Here is a 24,938-nt window from a genome sequence, read left to right as displayed (position 1 = left end):
CACTGGCGGCTTTCTGGTGGACGTTTTGAATATGCTCCTCTGTAGGGCCTACACTTTCTTCAGTGGTTGTGTAGGGCCTGGAGCAAGGCTTTGACACCACATGTGCCAGTCACGGACGGTCTTACATCGATTCAGGGGAACATTTGGCATGCACAACCAGTTTGCTGTACCGTTGCAAACTCTTAGGGAGTGCAGCAGCCTTGTTTTCAACAGGCATGTATTCCATGTTGGTCACTAGTTGTAGTATCTTCCACAACCCTGGAGCATGCAAACGAATTACACCACAAGCTGAGCTACGTTTCACACTTCTTTATTCTCCAACATTCACTCACACACTGCTCATTGTGTCATACTTCCCATAAACACACTCTAACACCTCCCAGCATATCACGCAGTTCCTGTCCAGAGTCTGCTCAGAACCACAATTGTCCTAGTGCGTACAGCAATAATATGCTACAGTAACATGCTCTTTTTTGAAACCACAAAAATATTTTTGTCTTTAGACAATGTTTTTTTTAATAAAGAGGGAGCATTTAAAGTATGTTTTATACAATCTCAAGGTACAGAATGATACACAATTGAATGCCAAGAATGTTGTTATTCTTTCAGTTCAAATAAGTGGAGGGAGGCTTTGGAGGGCGGGCCTCATTGCATCCCCAGAGTGTACTAGGTGTGGATGTGAGGAGGGCACCTTCCTTCATACAGTGTGGGGCTATGGGCGACTAGATAGATTCTGAAGTGGTGTCTGGAATGGTATGGATGAGGCGTTGGGCTGGGTGCTCCCGCGCACACCGCAACTGGGTTTGTTACATGTGTTGGAGGGAGTGGGAGGCAACCTCTACAAGAGACATCTGTTATTATTAGGACTTGCGGTGGCCAAACAAGATATTGCGAGGGCCTGGAAGAACCTGCAGGCCCCGTCACTCATCGCATGGAAGAGGGGCCTAGATTTCTGTATGGGGATGGAGAAGCCTATATTTCTTGCCCGAGGCTGCCCCGGTAAACATTACAAGATTTGGAAGAGGTGGGCCGATTACAGAGGTATCTGGCTAGAGCCCCCGACAGAACAAGACCCGGAGCTGGAGGTTTGAGTGAGCTCTGCCGTAGGATGTGTGTACGTGAATGGTCGGACTTGTCAGAAACCGTGCAGGGGGGGAGGGATCCTGGTGGGATGGAGTTGGGGCGGGGCGAGGGGGGGGGGGAAGGGGGGGTAGATTGGTTACTTGCATTGATCCCATTGTACTGAATGTAAAAGTAATGATGGATTGCGTTGTTTTATATGTGTGCTGATATCTGGCGGATACCTCTGGGGTACAGAGATCTGCGATTGTCTATGTGATCTATCAATAAAATCGGTTTTGAAAAAAAAAAGTGGTGGGAGTCACACGATTTTCAGTAAGAACGTCTTCATTAATGTTTCATCAATATTCAGCATCTCAGTCAACCTGTTTCATCCTGTAAAAGACTTCATCAGAGTTTTTCATAATCATATATAGAGTCTTTATATGCAGGTGGATTCTGAGGAAATATGAAATTCTACAAGCTGTGTTTCCCAAAGAGGAACCAATTGAACTATCCTCTTGTTGCAGTAGCAACTGTTGTCCTGTGAAGCGCTCAGACAACCTTCTGGGGTTTGTTCATGCTACATAAATAAACCAACAAATAGACTTACTGAGACAATCACGGGTGATGTGGCGGCAACTCATAGTTGCCACGTTTGCCAGAATCTCTCTTGAGAGATTTGTTGCAGCAAAGACTCGGTCCCGTTACATTTTGAAGACGAGGTTGTTAGTATAACGAAAGTGTTCAAAATCACAGCCTTTTCAGTCAAATTAGTGGGAATGACCGAGTAGGTCAGGTAAAGGTGACATTGAGTTGTAAAGCTTAAGGTACCGTTTGCCTGTCCCTGTTAAACTTGCTGTGATAACTTTTATTGTCTCACAAATAGCCCAGTGATGTATGTTCACGAGCCTTTAAAATCATAGGGTTTTCTTTCTTCTGATCCCAGGCCATAACCGCGTATTATTACATATTTGGTTATTAATCACTACGCGCCTCCCAAAAAGAGTCATTGCCCACTATCCACCCCCCGAGTTGCGGGTAAGCCGCGTGAGAGAGAATGCCGCACCACGCACTCGGATGCAGCCGTGGGCGAGTGCCCGATCCCTTAGATAACTGTGCGAGCGCGAGCACGACGAGGTAGACGAGCACCCGCCTGACGCGATGACGTCTGGTGCGTTTAAGAACACAGTGAAGACTCTGACGTCGTTCAGTTAGAAGCAGTTCTTCTTACGGGGTGGAGGTGGTGACGAACCTTCTTTGAAGCAGCGCGACGGACGTCGAGCACGCATACAACAGCAACCCCGAATAAAAATCAGAAACCTCACCAAGTACAGCACACGTCTCCGGATTCCATAAAGCGAGAAACGACTCCTTTATCCTTTAGTTATGAGTCATGTGGCCGTCGAAAATGTACTCAATCTAGATCAGCAGGTGAGCTGTCGCGTTGTTGCCCTACCTCTCAGCCTATATGTTAATGAGAAGATAAAAACCGGTCGTAAAAGCAGGGTGGGGGCAGGGGCAGCGGTTGGTTGATGTGTTCTCCCGGGTGAAATGTGTCCTGCGTCCGCGGGTGATTGTGACGTCATCGCGCGTCGGTTAGCGGGTGCTGCGTGGAGCCGGCACTGTTACTGTCACTGGCATCGAGTGTGTAAAGATGGCGCAGGAGAGTGGGGGGGGCGGCAGCAATAGTAGCAGCGACCATAATGGCCGCGGCTTCAATGGACAATAGGAGGCGGATGAGCGGATCGTCCGCGGCGGCCATTTTCTCTTGGTTTTTATTGCTAGCCGGCCAAAGAGAATGAAATAGCTTGTATAGTTTCCCCAAGTGTCTTTCTAGGGCTCTCCGCCATTTTGAATACCTCCCCCCACCCCCCCCACCGGGTCCATTAAAATGGTGGGTCCAATCAGCTGTGAAGGTGGCTTACCTGGTACGCTGGTCTAATACAAGTTTCTTGATGGTAGTTTAAGGAGTTACAGCTCATTGGCCTTTATGGTCCATTTTTTCTGTAACCAAAGTGTTGTGACCAGTGCGTGGTCGTTAGTGTAATGTGATGCCTGTCAAGTATGTGTACTATTGCCCGGAGGCTAAATTTTGGGACCCAGATGTTCGCCGGCCGGAAGCGATGCGCTTTCCTGTTGGCCTTTTGTTTTGTTGTCACCCTTCCACCGCCTTCTCTTCGTAGAGCCCGGTGACGTAGCGTAGTGTGTGTTTGGCCTCTGCAGGGAGTGGCCTCAATTCGACGCATTCAGGAGACTTGGCTGCCAAGCTCTTCGGGGCTGCGCTGTCAGTCGTCCACGACCGGTCTGGCTTCCGTCTATTTAAAATTACTGACCACAGCGGTCTTCGTCGCGATTGCTTTCTTTTGCCTAGGGGAAGCGAGCGGCTGTATATCCTCGTTTGCCTGTTAGAATTCCTAGTCAAGGGGAGCGGAGTTTAAGACTCAAAGCTTAAACAGGGCTGGTACTCCTAGTTCGTGCACCTTTGCATTAGCATGCGTAGAAAGGTCTGGGGGAGATCGGTTTAGGTTATCATATAGTTGCCTTTTTGTGTCAAATGGCAACCCCGGTATTTATATGCGCCTACATAATATAGTACATTAAGATGCAACCAGCAATGTCAATCAGATGAGTCCCTTTTTAGCCTATGGTGCGGCCTGGTCTGAAGAATACGTTTAACTTTTGGGATTCGATATAAATGAGGTGCATTTGACGCCATGGATTTCGAAATTCCGCGTACCTCTTAAATAACAGTAAGAATACATTCATCATAAGTAGGCGCATTAATGCTGATACACTATCACGCCTTGGACAACATTCTAAGGATTCATTCTTTCTAACAACGGGCACGAAATGGGGTCTATGTTGTGTTTTTGCTAGACGACTACAGCAGGTGCCTTGACGTCGTGACGTTGATGGATTTGTCAGGGATGAAGATTGATTTTAAGAGATTGTCATTTACGTGAAGACTGTCTACGTCATTGTGGAGCGAGTTTTTTTCATCCTTTATGCTACCCCTCTCGCTGAAACCTTCATTGGCAATGCATCATGATATTGTACGTCTTTGATTAACATTCCTTCACGTTTACAGGACCTTTTTAAACGTTTCCCTGGACCGCAGCTGAAGAACCGTTTCATTATAGGATATTTCTAAACTGCTTCTTATTCCAGTATTGCAACTGGGTCTCAGTTCTAGTTGTTGCAGTTTTGAAAGCGGCTGTCGTTTTACTAGCCACTTTAACAGTGTACTTTAAACCTAACAATGGTAGGGTTCCCTTTGCTGCCATTCTCTGTGATTACCGTAGATGTATTTGAACTAAAATGGCAGCTCACGCACTCTGCTACCCCGCCTTGCCGACCTGCAGGTGGCACAAAATGTCTTGTCTAATTTTGGACGGCGGTTTTGGGGCAGCAGAGACGTTGTATTTTCTAATTTCTATATTGGCCGTTTACTAACGCATACATTTAGATCACAGTATTGCGATGGATTGGACTGAACTAAGTTGTGTAGGTTATTTTTTTTTCTTCAATGTTGCATGTCTTTGGTGGATATGCATGCTGTATCTCAACATGTTTCATACCCCAGTTATTTTCGCTATAATGTACCGTTGTGCTATTTTACTGTACTCCGATTTACTGCCACCCATTCTAGTGGGCAGAGTCCGCTCACTCTTTAAGGTCTGCAATTGTTGGGTCTGCCGGCCCTGTTACTCAAATGTATCCCCCACCTGGGCACTCTCATTCCCCCAACCTTTCAAGCTATATACCTTTTGCAAAGGGTCAACCCGTGATTTCATTAGTGCATCTAAATACGTGTTTGCTGCCCTGTTAGCATACGACTGGTGCTATATGTACAGAGTGAACATAGTCAGAATAGTGCAGTGCTCTATATGTAAAAAGTAGGTCTATCGGCGATTGGAGCGGAGTTCGGTATTGGGAGTTAAAGTGTACAGTTTCTGCATTGTGGTGGCGTTTTCTTTGACTCAGCAGCATTGGGGCGGTTTCCATACATTTGGGAGTCTTCGAAGTTCTGAGTGCATAGTTAAAAACCTGTCGCGGGTTTTCTTCTTCTTCTTCTTTTTTTTTTTTAAGCTTTTGCTTCACATCACTGGTTTTGGCTCTGCCCACGTTAGAGTGCAGCATTTGAGTAAGCAGAAGTTGTGCACTTCACCTGTTAATGATAGCCTGCATTGTACTTCTGGTATGTGAGCAAGCGTATGCTACATCAGGACTGATGGTTATGGTTTAAATTCTCATAATCGAGGTCATGGGCAGTAAATGCAATTTGATATTTTAGTTGCAAAAAAACCCAGTATGTCTGGCATGTTCGATGGTGAAATGCACACCAAAGCCAATGCTTTAATGGTGGCTTGTTATTACAAAGCTTGGAAAGACCCCCATTTGCTCTTCACAGATTACCATAGTTGGCAATTATTGTAATGCTTCTTTGACCGCTTGGGCAAACCTCTAGGGTAGATTTGCTCTAGTAATGTCCCGAGGCCCCCTTTGGGTGGATGTATTTTTTTTTTGCCAACTTAAGTTTTGTACATATTTGTAGGTCTGAGTTGGTGATGGTGACAAGCAAATTCCGAGTTATGTCAAATTCCATAGGCCCCCATAATTGTGAAACACATTTGTTAAAGCTTATTACGCTGTCAAAGGCTGCAAACATATTTTCCTACATGTAATCTCACAAATTACTGTACCAGACGAGGGATTTTGTTGGGCGACCCTCTAACAAACCCTTTGTGGTGACGCTGTGAAATGTGATGCCCGGTTTAGATCCTTTTAAAAGGGGGTGCATTTTTTTGTCAACTATTTTGTACACATTTGTAATTGTAGAACTGCATGCCTGATAGCTGCCATCCTATGGACAGTACAGTAGTTCTGAGCAGTTTACGGTTACAGGTCGGCGATACAAGCAAAGTAATTGCATTGTTTGGTTAAGTTATGTCATGTGCTTCTGTATTATACAAAGGTAGTAAGTGGCCCTGAAGTACATATTGTCTAAAAAAAAAAAAGTTAAAACCAATGGTCTTTAAAGGGCCTATTGATACTGCATTTTATTGAAGATGTGCAGCGGGTATTGTTAACCAGAAGGTGGTACAGTATCACCGCAAGACGTTGTGGCTGCTGGTTACTTTTTTTGGGGGGGGTTTCAACATTTTAAGTATACTGTTTAAGCAGAGACTTGTTTTTTCCTACTTCAAATTTATTGTGCACATGCTTGTTATGAACGTGTTTTATTGTGGATAGGTGATTGGTTGACTCCAAGGAGTGCATAAATAAATGCATGCCAATGAGTGAGTGACAGTGTCCTGCTGTGTGCCCCATTGTAATACTTGTTTTGTTTATCGCCTGTCCCCCTGTACTGCTCTCCCCTCTGTTGCCCCGGTGCCCTCCCGCCCCCCCCCCCCCGCCTCCAGTTGGTTGGCCACGCCCCCTTTCTTGCTGTGCCCTCCCCGCTCCCGCCTCCCAGCTGCTCCTCCCTCCCTCGCACTTCGCCATAAATTGCGACCGTGCGAACGCGCAGCGGTCACGCCGATTGGCTGCCAAAGGTAAGCCCGTCTGCGCCTGGACCTCGCCCAGTGCCAGGACCCCTGGCAGACCCCAGCCCACCCGCCGGACGTACGACGCCGCCACCCTCAACGCACTCAACACCGGCCGATTCCCGGGATGCTACCGAGCCACCCCAAGACGCACCCACGGACCCTTCTGCTGCCGCTCCTGCGAGTTCACCTGCATCCGGACCTGCACTACACCCGCACCCACCAAGACCAAGACGCGCAACAACAGCAGCCACCTGAAGTGCATCCTGCTAAACACCCGCTCCGTCCAGACACGCTGTCGAGCTCTGGAACCTGCTCGATACCACCTCACCAGACGTCTCCTTCCTCACGGAAACCTGGATGAACGCCTCTTCAGCGCCCGACATCGCCATCCCAGACGGCTACAAGATCATCCGAAGGGACCGCATCAACCAGACCGGAGGAGGCATCGCCATCATCCACAGGAACACCATCCGCATCACGACCAACACCGACACCCTGACAACTGCCGAACATCTTCACTTCCAGGTCCACATCAACCCCAAGACGACCCTCAGAGGCACCCTCATCTACTGACCCCCGGGACAACGCACACAATTCAGCGAAGACATCGCCGACTTCATCAGCCCGCACGCACTCCTCTCAGCTGACTACATCCTCCTCGGGGACCTCAACTTCCACCTGGAGAACAACAACGACCGCAACACCACCACCCTGCTGGACAACCTCGCTTACCTCTGACTCAAGCTGCTGGTGACCACCCCCACCCACTACGCCGGACACACACTCGACCCAGTCTTCTCATCCAGCAAGGACATCGCCTTCAGCCACGCCACCGGACTCCACTGGACAGACCACAGCTGCGTCCACTTCAGCTTCAGAAGGACCACGACCCACCACCACCAACAGGTTGCACGCAGAAGCTGGAACAAGATCACAGCTGCCCAGCTCGCGACTTCCCTGAGCAAGAACCCACCCACCAGCGCAACGAACCCCAGACAAGCGGCCACCAACCTCACAAAGTGGATCATCGACTGAGCTGATGACCTCGCCCCCCTGAGGACCCCGCCTAGCAGACCCGGCAGCAAGAAAGCCCCATGGTTCACCGAAGAACTCAAGAGCTCCAAGAAGAACTGCCGAGCCTGCGAAAGAACCTGGCGCAGAGACCCAACACCAGACAACATAATTGCCCTCAAGCTCTCCACCCGAAAACACCACCAACTCATCCACCCAACCAAGAAAACTGCATTCAAGGAACGACTGGACAACAACGCACACAACAGCAAGGAACTCTTCAACATCGTTAAAGAGCTCTCCAACCCCAACGCCGGAACCGACATTACCCCTTCGCAAGACGGTCCTTCTCCTACCTCGCCGCCAAGACATGGAACTCCCTCCCGACCCACCTCCGCCTGACCCAGGACCACCTCGCCTTCAGGAAGCAGCTCAAGACCTGGCTGTTCGAGCAGTAGCGGACCCCCCTCCCCTAGCGCCTTGAGACCCTCTGGGTGAGTAGTGCGCTACATAAATGCTTTGATTGACAGTGTGTATTTATCTTGATGTATGGAGTGCCTATCCACCAGTGACTGTCTGAGTACTTAAGGGACAAGCCAGACCTATTAACATTGCCAGCGTGGTTTTATACTCTGCTCCGTCTAGTGATGTCCGGCTGTGGTTGTTCTGAGCCTCTGGAGATGGTGAGCGTTCCAGCTACATGGACTAGGGTTCCTATCTTGACGGCTTTGTACATGATGACGATTTATTCAGGCTAAAGAAGACCGTGCAGTTCGTCGGGACGTGGGTAATTCGGCCCTTTTTTCTCAGGCCATGGATGAAGTGTCATGGTGTGTCTAGGGTGCCCATAATAAAAGGGAGTAGTATGGAGTCTGGGATGCCATGGGGCAGGGTAGTACCACAATCGAATGCAAGGGAGTTTTGAAGTTGCTTTCTGGAAGGGACAGTTTCACTTTATGGAATAGCTAACTGGTACCATGCCATATTTATTTTCTTAGTGGTCTATAGGGTGAGGTTGGTGCCCAGGTTTAATCAGTCACTTGGCATTCAATGGAAGTTGGGAGTTTAGAACCGCATGGTTTCATTTCATTGGACCGGTTTGATTAGTTGTGGCTTGTTGGCAAATTTGAGTCCTGTGTAAACTTCATGTAGGTGAACAGGTAATATTTGTGGATACTGCAGTTTCATCTTTTAGGTCTTTTTATCGTGTGGAATAGAAAACAGATCTCTTGCATGAAGAGTAGTCAACTGCCTGTTTTCTTTGCATGTGCTGATTTCTAGTTCCGAATGAAGGTTTAGGTGAGCCCCAATAGTTTACTTGGCCATTGAATCATAATCATTTTCAGTTTATCTAAGTTTTCTTTTGGTGGTTGGTCCACAGGTACACCACAGCAAAACTGAAAGATGCATGTAGTACTATGACTCTTCGTCTCCATTTGCTCATAGGCAGATCTTTCAATCGTTTCACCCCCCCCAATACAAATGGTAATTAGGACTTCTGATTTTATGCTATATATTTTTAACATTTCAATCCTTTCATATTTTATTTTTGACCATCATTTTGGTATTTCTGTGTGTAGGGAATAAATGGATTTGTAAAATTGTATTCCGCATTGAACTGATAAGCTTGCGGTCCTACTTTGCTATTTGCGTTTAGCACCCTCAAAACAGGATTGTATATAAATGCATGTTCACATATGCCTGTATTTAAGGAAATCTCATGATGTCTTTAACACCCCATGCTCTCTATCTGCTCAGCTGTTGCCCTAAAATTCGCGAAGGACAGTAGGGAGTCACTAAAAAAAAACACAATTTTCTAGATTTTCCGTTTTACAAATAAGTACAGACATAAACTTAGTTTTTTGTCTGAATTTATCTGTAAAAAACATAATGGCTTAGAATCCTAATCTTCTGTTTGCAAGATGGTTCTTCTCACTACATAGATTAGTGGTGGTGTGTTCTTTTCAAGCGTTGGCGAAATGTGGTGCATAGATGGGGACTTGAATGAGCTGCTTAACAATTCATGGTCTGTTTGAGAGATCAGAGCCATACTCGTGCAACATCAGAGCAATGCATGGAGTGGTAGAGACTACTATACATCAACGTAATTGATTTGAGAACTTTTGGTATTACTGTGACATCCCTGGCTTATCCTTAGAGCTTACGGCATACCGCAACAGATAATTCTTCTCAAGAGTGCCAATGACCATTTTACTCACAAGGTGGGAGATATTGAGTATGACTTCGAAGTTCAGACCTGTGTGAGACAAAGATGCGTGATGTCAGCGTTACTCTTCAGCCTAATCCTCGACTGGGCGATGTGAGACCCAATTAAAGACCAAGCCAGAAGGATCATATGTACCTTCTTCTCTACACTGGAGAACCTTGACAGTGCCAAGAACTAGCCTTATATACACATGCATAAATACACACCTCACCTCATGAAATATGCACATCAAGTGGGCCTGAAGAATAACGTCCCAACCCCTTCTCCAATCAAGGTGGATGTAGAGGACGTAGCCATGACATGAGTGCACTACTGTCAAGACATGGAGGGCTGGCGGTGATATCAAGAGATGATTAAACAAACCAGATCAGGAATGCTGAAAAATTTGTGGGATTCATTTCAATACAAAACAAACACCAGACTGAGGTGTTACCAGAGCTGTGTTCTCGCCACACTCTTGTATGGATCAGGATTCTGGTAGATGACAGTGTTATTACCAAACAGTTCGCCTTCCATATCCGTAACTTGAGAATAATCTTGCTCATATTTTGGCTGTGAACTATCTCCAACCAGGAACTGGTCCCCAGATGCAAGCACTAGACCCCGGACACCATTATTATGAGAGAGATGGAAATGGGGAGGACACCATTGGAAGAGACCATACCTCCGTAGCAAAAACAGCTCTCCGTTGGACTCCTTGAAGGAGAACTGTAGCGATACAGACTAAATATAAATAATACCTGGAGGCGTACAATTAGAACCTAAATGAACCCCTAATCACTACTGGGGCACAGTACAGAACCTTGCCCAAAGCGTGAGTGGAGGTCCTTTGATGCTGCCAGTTGCCATAACGAGTATCAAGTTAAGTGTCCTAGAAATACCACATGGACTGAGCAGTCAAGCCTTGGTGTGGAAGGCACCCTAGGAGGTAAGTGTGGCTCACTGGTTAGAGGCGGCAGACCCGAGAGCAGAGGACGGCCCGGGACCAGGGTTCGATTCCCGGCGCGGCAGGTTTCTGGACCAGGGTCAGCGGACTCGATAATTCTCTCGCCTCGGTGCCCACTCTGATCAGCGATCACACTCGGCAACTCTGGGCATTAGCTTGCCTCATCTTCACTAGCGGCCCCACCAGACCGCAGGGGATGCCTGGTCTCACCCTGGAGATACCGATTAAGGGACCATCTCTCAGGGAAGCCAGGAAGGGTTTCGCAGCGGTCGAAGCGCCTTGGGACCCTACGGGTAAGTAGTGCGCTATATAAATGCCTATACATTTACATACATACAATGTAGTGTCCTACATTTGTGGCGTATTAATCTGCAGGCGTAGCCGCATTCAGGAATGAAGAAGCAACATAAAAGGGTATGATGAAGTGGTACAATGACTCCGTGCCATCAAATGTCCTCTCTGGGATGCTTTTGAGCAGTATATTGCCTCCATATATGCGAGAGGGATCTAGGACTTTGAAGTGTCTTTCTAAAATGTCTCCTGGGCGAGTGTTTCCTTTCAGAGGTGACTTGGATCCATGCTGTGTTTGGCATTTATGACAATGTGTTCTTCGAGGCTCAAGTTGAGGGTGAATCTGGGGCTCAAGTAGAGGGTGAATCTGGGGGATTTGGCTTGTTCATTTGGAGTGTGATGCCCGTAGGGTTAGGTTGGAAGGCTTGGACTGTTATCTGTTGATTGGTTTAGGTGCTTTTGAGATATATGGGTGTCATCTGCATACTGTTAGGTTGTAATTAGAGCTCCCGGTTTTAAGGCATTTATTTTTGAGCATTTACTTCTGTATTCCTCCGCATTTATTGTTGGGTCACTTTATTGGTATTTATCCATATTTATTTTGTTTTGTGAATAGATTATGTGATAACCTGTGTATTTCTGCATTTAACGGTTAAACCGGGACTCATACTTTTGACAGTCAGGGTTTAGCACATTACACAGCCGAACATAGTAAACTCACATTAAAAAAAAGTGTTCTCACATGTACATGTTGAGATATGCAGTAATTTAGATACATCCCATTGAGCTTTGTAGCTACCCATGCAGTCATTATATACAGCTACTGGCCTGTAAGTCCTGAATCGCAGCATGGTGAATCATTCAAAAAAAGCTAAATCTGTATTTTTCGCTTTTAATAATAAGTACAGACTAGAGAGACTGTTTTCTGTCTGTATTTATCTGTAAAAATCAATAAACTTAAAACGGGAGCCCTAATTGTAATATTACGATCTACTAGAATGGCGCCCATCGATTCCCTATAAGGATTGAAAATGATGGGGCATGATATGGAGACCTGGGGACTCTGCAGGTGACTCGGAGAGTCTGGGATTTGGTAGTTTCTGTTGGTTGAAAAGGTGGGCTTTAAAGCATGGTAGACTTATGCCAGTGAAGCCCATGCACGTTTTTAGGGGTGCAACCGTACCAAATAAGATTGCCTTGCCTGTAACCTGGCCTTGGATGGGTTTCCTTACCAGACTGACTCCAATGATATTTCTTCCTTGCCTGATGAATCTGGTTTTTAATTTTGTGGGCTAGCTTATCTCCACGTACTTTAGCTAAACTGTTTTCTTGGATATTAATTCTCTGTGTAGACTGCTACTTAATGAACCTGAAGGGACAATTGTTTTGCCTGATATGCAGTAATGAATCTGGGGACCAGGGAACAGTATACATCTTAGCTGGCTAGCTTGAGAGCCTGGTTACTGGAGTGTTTGTAGTCATTAATAGTATGAAAGGTTCTAGGAAAATCAAATCTCCCTTTTCATTTTGATTACGTTTAGGGTAGTGGTTATTGGGTCTGCAACCAGTAAATATTTGTCTATGGTACTGCTAAGAAAAAAAGCAGATTGTGCGTTAACCAGATTATTGTTTTCAAAACATTTGGCTAGCTGTTAGACAGTGTATCCAATAACTTTGGCCCCAAATGTTTCAGGTAGTTTAACGGTTGGATCTGCTAAAGACTCAGTAAGAAATAATTTGTTGATATACCTACTTTGACACAAATTCGGCAAAAATCATCAAATTTCTACCGTGATGGCTCAACCTTCAAGTGACACTTCTTGCTCACTGTGAGGCAAATTGGCATAGGGAACAACGCTGCAGAAAAGACCAGGTAGAAAACATTCAGTGGGTAGTAGCTCAAAAAATTCTATCAGTCGCCTGATGTTTATGCCTTCTGTAACTGCAGGATAAGTTGAATGCCACAAAATGATTCTAAATGCCAACACTTAGCTCACACCTTTGGTACCTCGATCACAGCATGTTTTGTTTCCTCCCCTCTTTTAAGTACCTTCCCCTATTTCAGGATTTAGCCTCCCAAGTGTCAGAATGATTCCACTTGTGTTGGTTATCTTGGCACCTAGCGCAAAGCCTTAGCTCTTCTTTTTCCCCCATGTGACGTTTCTTGCTGGAAATGGCTTGAAAGCTGCACACAGTTAATGATTAGTTGGATCCACTGTTTCTCATATCTCTGAATTGCTGGAAATTCTTAGTATACATGTTTAGACCGTTCCAACTGTTCTAGTTCCTCGGTTATTGATATCTAGCATCAACATTGCCAGCAGGACTTTAATTTCACTTGGTCTTGCACCTTCTTGTATGGCAACGTTTCTTTGTCATCTGTACACTACAGGATGGAAGACACATTAGACCAGTGGTAAAATATCTTATGGTTTGCTTCACCCCCTCTAGTCGAAGAAGTGTGTAAAAGTTGCCTTGCTGTGACCTGGGGAGTTTTGGGTCTCCCTTAATCTGAACTGTACTTGATAGGAGCATTGTGACCCCTCCGTGAGGAAGACCCGCAGACAGCTGAGCTGACTATCTGCATGAAGGTAGTTTGATGGACTGAGCATGCCCAGGAAAAACAAGGCTGGCATAGCCCTGTCAATTCTGGGTTTCATCCATTGGAAGGGCGACTTTTATTCCCCTTGGCTACCACAGTGATATCCAAGGACTTAAGTTGCGCCAATAACCTACTCGTTTGCATCCTTTGCCTGCTTCCAGATTATTTTGTGAGCGCTTAACCACTGCTAAAACTATAAACCTGTGTTTCTGAAGTTTACCTGTTTGGCCGAACTAGACATTGCAGGATGACATTGGCCATAGAGCCTATGTTAACTAAAAATGTACTGCAGAGTCTCCACTGTGTGTACTTGGCACCCATACGACTCAGTATCATTTACCCTACCTGCACAGATGAGTGTCAGTGCTGCAAAAAGAGGTGCAGACTTAATACACGTTATGGGACTGTGTAGCTTACCCAATATTTACAGGAGGCCTGGGATCGCTGGACATGTGCCACACATATTCAACTTGAGGCTACGATCAAACGCGGTTTACTGGGCCTTATTCCATCCCCCAAGTAAGGAAGACTACGATATAGGTTTTCACAACTGGGTGTATTGTTAGCGAAATGCAGGGTTGCCATCAGCCTGCATTCTCTGGCTGGGCCCACACGCTTGGCATGGTCACGGAACCTCATGGAGTGGTCTTGAGCGGAATTGACACTCCATCATCTTCAAGCCCCCAGCCATATGGATGTCATGTCTAGAGTGGGAGCTCCTGATACAGGACCTAACTGAAAAGGGATGGTCAGCAGAGTGGGGCGTTAAATGTGGTGTCACCGGAGAGGGGGACACATCTCCTGAGGAGAGGGCAGCTCAAATTGGCGACCCTTAAAGAGCTGAAGGGGTACTGTCAGACCTGGCTGAGTGGGGCTAAGATCTTTCTGGGGTCCTGCTTATAACTAGAATGTGAGGCACTGCAAAATGGAAGACAGCCTGGAGAAATAGTCCAGGGAGACTGAGTCTGAAGACACCTTCTTATATGGACAAACATGATTATTCTCTTAATGTACCGCCATGACCTCACCCGGACACGTGGTTGCTTTGCTCGGACACTTGGGCGGGTTGTCACAGCTGCAATTTCTTTGTTGAACACAAGCCACGCGTTACGAATGTTACACTGCTGGGAAATCTTGATAAAGCTTTAACAAAAAAAATCTAGTGCTAAAGAACTGTATTAACAACTCTGGAGGCTCATGCCCATGTAAATCCTTGTTTTTCTGAACTGTTATGCTTTCTTTTTTCAAAAGTCAAGTTGTGACTCAACTTAGAAGTTTTTGTGCTTTCACGGTTTCACCTCACCCCCCTAGAGTAAGCTTTGACTGTCCCTTGCTGTCCTGCAAGAGTAATGCCCAACTGGTTTAGGGGGTAGAAGAAGCCTTTTCGCAAGGACCTTTGATAGTCTCATTACTGGGCCTCCACTTGTGTGACTTGAGGTCGCTTGTCACTGGTTCTAGGGCCATCATAACTGTACACTCTAAAATTGAACTGCTTGGAACTCCTTTTAGCACTTCAGTATCTCAGGGTAGTTATGATCTCAATAAAGGCATATTTCAGGAGCTTGGAATGGTTTAAGAATTCTGTGTGAAAGTGTGACAGTTAATAACATGGATGTACACTTGGAACTTTTTGAAAAAGAAAGTAACTATCTAGCACCTTTTTTTTAACGGTTTTTGAAAATGGGAAGTGCATGGGCTGGTCCTGAACCTACAAGGCACTGGGTGATGCAACTCTCTTAACTTATTTTCCAATCCAGGATTAACTTAGTTATCCATGTTTTTGTTGTGGTCCATGGCATCTGTAATAAATGACAGGACTGCTTCAGGATGCAGTCCAGTAACCACTAACAGCTTGGAACCCCAGAAAAAAACCTCAGTCCGGGCTAGGAAGAACTTTCCAGAGGTTTTGAAATCTGGTTCAATTCCACATATGCTGGAGGTTGTGAGGCAGTCACCTGGTCTGTGAAGACCTGGTACTTTTGGAAGAGGCGCTGATCTTGTAAGGATACAAGATTGGTTGGGGTTCTTGTGGACCTCCACTTTGATACAAATCTATGGCTTACGGTGCATTTCATGTCCTCGCCATCAGGATACAAGGATCTTGTGACTCCTGGTGCTCTAGTTGATTGAGAAAGTATCCTCTCCAAATGTCACAGCAGCACTGCTTTATGCAGTATTTCAGACTTTTGTCTAGTCTGAAGATATATTATTTTCCATCCCGCACAACACTGTTGTAAATAGAAATTAATATAGAAATCCAATGAGATCTAATTCTAATATAGAAATCCAATGAGATCTAATTCTGCCGATCCAGGCTTGACGCACTCCTTTTTTTACATTGTAATGTGCTACAAAGTTGATACCGCTTCAATCCCAAAGAACAAGGTGCCGGGATCATCATCATCAGGACATAGCATTATATGCCTTGAGACTAATGCCCGTTTATCTCAATCAAGTCTGAGATCCCATGTCCCAAGTGGTACCGGGGTGAACTGACTCTGGAGCACCCCAAGGAAGGTCCGGCAGCCCCAGAAGCTGGTGGAACACCTTTGCAGCAAAAAGATTTCCGGTTAGCAGGTACTGTAATATATAGACAATGAATTGCCTAAGTGCCGTGGTCGGTCTGACAGATGTGTTATCGAAAATTGCACAATCGCTGGATGTGTACCAGATCTGGGCTACAAGTTTTAAGAGAACAGCATCCAGTAGTGTGTGCTCTGGAAACACTTATTTGCTCCACACTGGTGCAAGTATTGAAGTACAAATTGAGTACAAATTAATGGCTGGGGAGGTGGTTTTACCCCTGTACACAGTACGTTATCAAACCCATCCACCAAGAATGTATAGCCCTTGCAGCTGAGCAGCTGCACATCCATGATTGCTTTGTACCTACAATTGGCATGTAGTGCGTATAGTTCCAATCGAACAGGCCCAATGACCCTTTCATACTATCCTATGTTGATTAGGAGGTTTTTGCTCCGTATATCCTTGTGCAAAGTTGATTTGGTTCCTACAAACCGGAGAACTCCACACATCCTTTAGCTTTGAGGTACATATGACACTTTGTTCATGATTTTTTGTTTTTGGTGCTGAAGTAGGTGAACTGACCCTGAGCCTTTGTTTTTCTAGTTTGCTGGCCTAGACTTGAATTCAGCTGATGGTCAGAGTGGTGGTGGAACAACAAGCAGTAAGTACTATTCATTAACTTGTATTTGTATGATTCGTTTTTTTTCTTTTCGGTTTCTGTGAAGGTGCATTCATTGAAAGTTCAATGAACTAAGTTGCTTAGTCAACACTAATGAGAACACACGCTTGAAACTACTTTAAAGTTATGAATCTCCTCCTAGAGTGGCATAGAGTGCAATTCAAACAATGGTACAAGAATGTGGCCAAGCAATGGCCAGTGACTGATGCTTTTGCGATCATTCAGCCATCTCCTTTGAATTTAAAGGACTACAAAAGGTGAAAACTGTTCTGCTTTTACTAGGGACATGCCTTCCACGTGCAGGCATCACAGGACAATATTTAAACAAAATATATTTAAATTTTATTTTGCACATAAACAAACTTGTGTATAACCGTAGTCTCATGTAACCTAGTCATCATTACCAAACTGCCTTCGCCCCATGGTTGTCCTACTGGGGTGGTCTCATGATCATCGTATTCAGTGAGGGGTGTTCTTTGCCATTGGGTTCCATTAGTAGGGGCAACTTGCGGCTCTTTCATTTTGAGTCTCAATTTTCGGTTGTGGTATTTACTCCTGGGACAGCTCTATGGGGTCTTGTGTATTATCTCGGAGGGGAACTCTGTGGTATCGCTACCACTGTCCCCATACTCCATTTTTTTGGGGGCATTCTCTGCTCGTTTAAGTGGTACGCTCAGTAGCCACATACAGATCCATTACCCTGGTCCATTCCTGCACTGTGGGCGTGTGCCACCCCTCACCTTCTAACATCTCACTTCACCACAGCAATGTCGCCTCCAATACTACTATTGCTTCAGCGCTGGGGTTGGGGGCAGGGGCGCACATGAGGCCCCCACTGTCTTTTTATACCAGTGTGCTGCGAATACCCCGTGTCTAACACCCCCTTAGCCACACGCTTCCTGTCTTGTGGCGCTGAGTTCCTAGCTTTAAGTGTGCATGCCCTGGGGTGTGTTGGCTTGACAGTTCAGTGCGGGCCTGCCCCGTGCCATATCGCAGCATCAGTGGATACTCCCATCCCCCGCTGCAGTGGGCCCCCTCGCATGCCGCAGGGTCCCAATGTGGGTCTTTCATGGTGGGGCCTCTTTTCAATTCCCTTGGCTGAGCGGGAGATGTGACCCTGAGCCAAACTGAACCGCTGTGTAGCTTCCAGCCCTCTAACCTTCTGGGTCCTAGTGCTGACAGTCCACAGCCGCGCTGTCCCCCTGTTTTCGGGTCAGTGTGCTGGATGGCCTCCAGCATTCGATGAGACTCTGGCTGGTCCCTGCTCCTCCGCACCTCTAATTGGGGAGCCTCCCACGTTGCACCCAAAAACGTGCTGCACAGAGCGGGCTCCTTTACCTCTGTGCCACAGATTCTTGGCCCTCCTGCATCGGTTGCCTCCGTTATAGCTGAGCTTGCTCCAGTCTGCTTCGTGGTGGGCCGCCTCTGTGTCAAGGGGCCACCCATACCATCTGCCTTCGGCATCTCACTTGGTAACCTGCCTTCCGGTCTACCTCTCCCATCTCAAGTGAGGTCTCCACCCTCTGCCACCAGTGGGGCTGCCCCAGGGTCGCAGGAGAGGGTCTGGCGGGCTCATTTGTTAAGCTTGTCATGGGCTGTTCAGACAAATGCATTTCTCAGCTGTCCGCAATCTTGGACACACCACCCTTTCTTTAGATTTTAAAAAACAGCCACGCAAGACCATTCAATCATGAACTGTACTTTATGTTTCTCCACCGGTGTAACAAACTCCAGGTACTGCTACATCCGTGATAGGACAGCAAGGGATGGTATAAGGCCACAGATTTGTCCCCTACCTGCCTTTCTGTTAATCCAAAATCACACTGTCAACACTTCATCGGCCCACTGCAGATCAAAGCACCAGACTGCACCAGCATCTGTGCTTTTGGACAAAGTCAACTAACAGATAATATTTCCTTCAGGATAAGTTAGATTTTGGCAGTGACATCCGTTTAAGCATTAGCAGTATTGGGTTAAGAATGACCAGTGTAACAAACCTCTTACCAATACTTGACCTCCTTCCTGAAGATCAACAAGGGCCTGCGAAGAAGATTGTCAAGGAGGAGCTATAACATCTGTGGCCATTGATGCTGCAAGGTACGTTTCCAACACAGGTTTCGGTCAGCTGGCAGGTGCAGCTGTCTAAAGACTGGGATGGCTTGGGTATACAGCATTCTGCCCAGGGGTTGGGCTCTTCAGCTAATATGGGATTCAGGGTGGCTTGGAACCTGAGGAAGATGACTTGAGCATTCACATCCTCTCGGGGGGAAAAAAGCTCCAGACAGTAAATTTACGTTCTGGGTTGCCCGTAGATGCAAGGCACCATCTCGTCACACTAAAATTTGGCAACACTCGCTCTGTAGCAAATGGAAGTGGCCGTGTCTCTCCTATCTAATCGCAACACGAGCGTAAACAACACTAAACTGCTGAGGTCCCGATAATCAGTATGCTGCTGCAGTCAGGTGACTACTGACAGCTACAGCACCTACAAGTAAGGTTGCCAATACACGTATAATAAAGCAAATGTATTAAATACAGCCTGTGTATCAGCCTGACTGCCTGCCTGACTCTAACATGGCATACTCTAGCGATCTCTGAAAGTGTGTCCAACATTATTTTACCATGGAAATCATTGTGAACTCTTTGTACCTAATTTTGGACAACGCCTGTGTCCAGAATGAAAGATTAGAATCCGTGGACAGCAGGAAGTCTATTACTATTAGACAAACATGGGGGCAGCTAGTGAATGTATATAAGTTGGCGGTCGCTCACGAATGCCAGAACGCTAATGGAAATATTTGGAGGAAACACTGCGTCTCCTTTACACATAAACTGACACCTGCTACAGGCAAAGTGATTTGTTAAAGATAGTTTATGAAGTACAAAGCGCAAAAGCAAAAATTGTGGCAGGCACATAGTGTCCCATCTGGCTCCATTATACCCACAAAGACCTTACCTGCATGGCCTAGTTAGTGCCAGCGATATACTAAGGACTCGTGTATTAGGTGACAACAAATGGCGACTGTCTCCAATTAATGAAACTGAGTAAACAGACAGGAGTAAGGTATCAGGCATAAAATAGGAAACTATTGATCTACGGTGGAGACTACTTTCAGAAGTCCAGTCGTAGGGGGTCAAAGCTGCTTACTCCAGCATGAGCTGCTCTGCCACTTACTCCAGCATGAGCTGCTCTGCCGCTTACTCCAGCATGGAGAATACATCACCTAGTCCCAAATAGCAAAGATAAAAAAAGAGGCTTGCAGCTGTATAACAAGCCAACTGAAGAGAATAGCGAACGTGTAACTATACTACTATCTCAGCAAATAATTCTCCATGTTTAAAAGCCTGTTCAGAAGGGCCGTCGGAACATTCTCTACTCATCTGAAAAACGTGCCATTACGTTACTTCTACCTCAAACTGATCTTTTAGTTACCACTACTGTTAATAATAATAAAAGTTGAGCAACAGAATAATCAAATCAGTCTTAATCTTCAATATGAGAGTAGTTCTACAGAGCGGTCTTCAAACAAGTCCTACAGCAAATGACCCCTTCGTGCAAAAATTGCAAAGAAAGAAAATAAAACTAGCCTAAAGGGTGATATCCGACCTTCCAAACCCAGACTCCAACTAAAAATTAACAAGATGTCAATTGAACCATGAAAGCCATCTTAACAGAACTTGTGGATGTACATGAACTGGCAAAATCAACAAAGGAGAATACTGATTTTATGCAAAGTGAAATCTCTGCCATCTGGCCAGACATCAGTGACCAACTCTAGAATTGCAGAAGCAGACGGCAGCTAAATTGAGCAAATCCTTCCAGACATTGCGTTGCCACGATTTCAATGAATAGGCTCCTCTCGTAATTGGAAGATCGGAACATGCGTGGATACCTCTATTTTTGGAGTTCCAGAAGGCGAAGAACAATTGGCTGGATCATTCATCACCTTTCTAGAAAAATGGTTCACACCTACAGGCCAGAAAGAGCCATTTGTGGCAGGGGAGCTTCAAAGGCCTTTCCGCCTATGTAATGTGACCCCCCAGCCTCCCCTGCTACCAGGAGCAGGCCCCTTCCTGTCTCCCCTCCTTTTCGGTGGGAAGACAGGTAGAAAAGTTTAGCCAGCCCAGAAGGGGTTCCCTCTCCCCTCCCCACCCCACAGAGTGGGGAGGCTAGGTGAAGCCCACTCTTCTGTCCCTGCCATCTTGCAGGCACACTCCAATCGGGATTAGGGATTGTGGCCACTCACCCATGAGGTGAGCACACAAAAAGGGTGTCACCCTAAGGTCAGTAGCCTAATGGCTACTGACCTCGAGACCCCTAAAACGCCCCCTAAAAACAGTATTTAGGGAGCAGACCTTTACCAAGAAGACCGATTCTTGCAACTTACACTGGACGAAACACTCCCAGCAGAGGAGACTGCAGAGAAGAACTGACTTCCAGAGATCCTGCGCCAAGTCACCTTGTCCTGCAGCCAGTGACCTCCGGAACCCGGGGAGGACTGACTGCCTTCAACAAAGCCCGGATCCGTTGTGAACAGTAGCTCTTTTCAAAAGAAGTCCCAACGAGGTCCCCCAGAGTCCTATTCCATTGGGGATGGACTCCCCCCCCCCCCCCCCCCCCCCCCCCCCCATCCCCCCCACACCAAATCACATTTGGCCCTGTAAGGTGAAATCTGACCTGAACACCCTTGCATCGAGCCGCCCTGGAGAAGGGAACCAGAGGTGCACTTATGGCCCAGAGTCCTCCAACTTACCTACCCAGCTGTTGGTTCCTGCCCGAAGTCTTCCTGGACAAAGGCTGCAGCTAAAAAACCAAACCTGCAATCCCCACTGAAAACGAGGCACCCGATGCCAAAACGGCACCCTGCCCCAGCAGCCCCAGCGCTGCTGCAAGTGTACTTTAAGTGCTAACTCTGGACCTGGGCCTAACACCAACACCAGGAGCTTTGCTTTCACAACCCTGTAGCATGCTCCGGAGGCCCCCTCTCCCCATTGGATAACATTGGGCCTCAGCACTATGCACCCGGCCCCAGTTGTGCCGCTGAGGGTGCTTTGAGAGTTCATCCTTTACCTGGGGGAACCCTTGTTCTAACCTCAGAACCTCCACCCCAAAGACCAAATACTTATTATGTAACTGATAACTTCATTTTTCTCCGTAGGAATACATTGACTGTTTTTCTCTGAATGTATTAAATGTGGGAAGGTAGATGGCGGACTGACAGCTCGCAGGCAACAAAGAGCACCTCCCAGCCTCTTCCCGCCGTCAGAATGAGAACGTGACTGAGGCAGGCGAGGAAAGAGGGAACTGAGCACAGCAGTGAGAAAACAGGGAAACTAAATCCTTGAATCCTGCAGGCATTGCAGCAGCAAAGGTTGGAGGCACAATCATTATGTGCAGGCTAGGGCAGACAACCTCCGTGTCCAGCAGTCCTTATTTGAGGTGACCAGCACGGTAGGGGTACTAACGAGACATTGCAGAGCTGCAAACACTGGTTGGGTAGACCGAAGAGACTACTACTGCAACTATTAAAATTGCACAGAACTAGAACTAGCAGATGCTAGCTACACAATCTAAAATAAAGGATTTGGAGAACCTGCAACAACTTAAGGCTGTTCGGTGTTCCGGAAGGCAAGGAGGGCTTTGACGATCGTGCCTGTTGTCAAGCTATTCCAAAGGACCTTCCCTGAACTGTCGGACTGGGATTGTCAAATCCAGCGCAGAATGCCTGTAATTTTGCATAAGCCGAACTCTCACTATCCCAGACCTTTCCTGATCTTTTTTTGGCAAGTTCTTAAGGCAGGCGATATCTATTAAAGCTCGACCCGGTACCCCAATAGCGGTTAATTTCCTCAATTTCTGTTAGTTCAGACCTATGCAGAGCCACCCTGGACAGACATTGGAAGGTGAGACAGCGTATCAATCCATTAAAGGCCCACAGTGTATTTGCAAGAGCCGGCCCGATTTTAAGGCTATAAAAGGTGGACACTCTCCTTTCTTCCTCACGGACCATGAGGCTAAGCAAACTTTAAGCCAATGGCAATTGGAGAGGGCTCCCAAAAAACCTAGAAGCTTAAGACAATAAGCACTTTAGCCCTTAAATGCGGCCAATTGACATTGTTTGCTTTCTTATTCTTACCCCCCCCCTTGATCTTGATTTTTGGGATGGCTCTACCTCTCCTCGACACCTTGGTGGCTGGTGATGGGTGGGTGGAGGGCTGCTCTGTGTGTGCTGCAGGCTTATAACCGCCAACTTAAATGAACGCCTATAAGGATGACTATTGTTTCATGACACTGGGGGCGGGTGTGGGGCAAGAGGTGAAGGGAGGTCAGGATGGGGCTCTAGATAGGAGGGTGGCAGGGAGCAGGACTAGGGAACAAAGATGGCTTGAAAATAGATAATGGGTCCACTCTCAAAATACACAGTAGCCGCACAGCTCACAAAGTCCTATGGCACTGATCAGGTGTATGACCTGGAATGTGGCGGGCCTTTATAGTGGAGTTAAGCGCCATTTAGTTCGGGAGGAGCTAAAAACGTATAGACCCCATATTGTCCTACTTCCAGAGACACATTTAGCCTATAAAGATCAAAGCTTTCTTATGCATGTCTTGGGTACCCAAAAAAATTATCTGCGCATCCCAGAGTGCTTCTATAAGGGGTACTGCTACACTGGTGAGTAAACGAGCCGGTGTCTGTAATTCACAAGCCCATGTGATTTATTTCACTTTTCGTCATCTTATGCAGAAGTGTGAGATGCATTTAGTCATGCCCTCATAAAGGGCAACACTTGATTGTGCGACTTATTTCTCCCCAATATACATATACAAATTACAAAGACAACACTTGTATCAACAAAAAATCATAAGTGCAAAATTGAACATAAATTATATAGACTTTTTAACATGTACTTATGACGTGTGTAACCAGTCCCTAACTAGAATCTAAAACACTAGGCAGAAAGTTTGGTATTCTCCAACTAAATGTGTCTCTGCCAGTGTATATAGCTCTGTGAACTCTAATAGTACTCTTGTTGACAACACTTTAAATCCATGTGAAATCTCTCCTGGAACACTGTGTGGGTATCTTATCCCAGACGCTGGGGTCAACGCGTTTCAAGCCCCGTGGTGGTTATGGGGTTTTTATCAGGACCTGGACGTGGTGGTCTTCAGTGCCTTGATCTTGTCCTTAGTGTAAATTTTCGTAAGAAAACTGGTGCAGCAAGTGGTGGGATAAACTGTGCAGATTAAGTGATGATTGGGGTGCGCAAACCACCCCTGGAGAAGCAGCAAAATTACTGAGGCCGAATCTAAGCAGATGCCGCACCAGTTCTTTTGGAAATTTCCACTAAGGACAATATCGAGGCACTGAAGACGCGACCGCATCTAGGTCCTGATGAACCCTTAACCACCATGGGGTTTTAAAGGCGTTGACCCCAGGGTGTTCCAGGAGAGATTGCACACTACTAGTACCCTCTCACAAGAATCAACGAATTTGGAACTGGGCAATTCAACACAATTTTGTTGAGCGAAGTACGTTCCAGGGAAGGAAAACCTGCCACGAGTGGGAGTTGAACCAAGAAACTCTTCAGAATGAAATGGAAAAATGGTATTTGTAGAGCGCACGGCTACTCCACGGAGTGTCCCGGCGTCCCAGTGTCCCCACCTGGAGCATCTTCTCCCTGTGGGCAGAACCAACTATAGACCTGTTTGCCACAAACTGCAACACCAAATTTCAAAGCTTCGCAAGCTGGCATCCCCAACAGGGATCTCTGGGGAATGCTTTCAGTAGCATGGCCCAGTGTATTTGCAGACGCTTTTCTGCCAATACTTCTCTTTCCCAGGTTTCTAAAAAAGATGAAAGCAGAACAATGGAAGCTAATTCTAATAGCTCCAGCGTGGCCTTGCCAAAATTGGTTCACGGAACTCCATCTCCTGTACTTACAGCTGCTGATTCCTCTGACGCCGCTTCCCTCTTCTCACAAGGAACCAGGGACCAGTTCAGCACCCGCATCCAGGCTCTGAGATGAACGGCTTGGCTACGGAGTTC

The 24,938-nt window shown here is 46.5% G+C and overlaps 1 protein-coding gene across 2 annotated transcripts in view; it reads left to right on the top strand.

Moving 5' to 3' along the window:
- The first annotated feature begins 2,270 nt into the window (after positions 1–2,270).
- The window catches only part of DDX3X (DEAD-box helicase 3 X-linked), a 414,092-nt gene continuing 391,424 nt past the window's right edge, over positions 2,271–24,938 (top strand). For both annotated transcript variants that reach the window (XM_086934122.1, XM_086934121.1), the window contains exons 1-2: positions 2,271–2,493; positions 16,818–16,875. In XM_086934122.1, the coding sequence (XP_086790248.1) occupies positions 2,449–2,493; positions 16,818–16,875 (103 nt within the window). In that variant the 5' untranslated portion in view covers positions 2,271–2,448. The remainder of the gene's footprint in view (positions 2,494–16,817; positions 16,876–24,938) is intronic.

Source organism: Lissotriton vulgaris, chromosome 8 (assembly GCF_964263255.1).
Source record: "Lissotriton vulgaris chromosome 8, aLisVul1.2, whole genome shotgun sequence".
In the NCBI taxonomy this organism is placed as follows: domain Eukaryota; kingdom Metazoa; phylum Chordata; class Amphibia; order Caudata; family Salamandridae; genus Lissotriton; species Lissotriton vulgaris.
The sequence above is the reverse complement of the archived record's forward strand: the minus strand, read 5'-3'. Positions and strand labels throughout refer to the sequence as shown.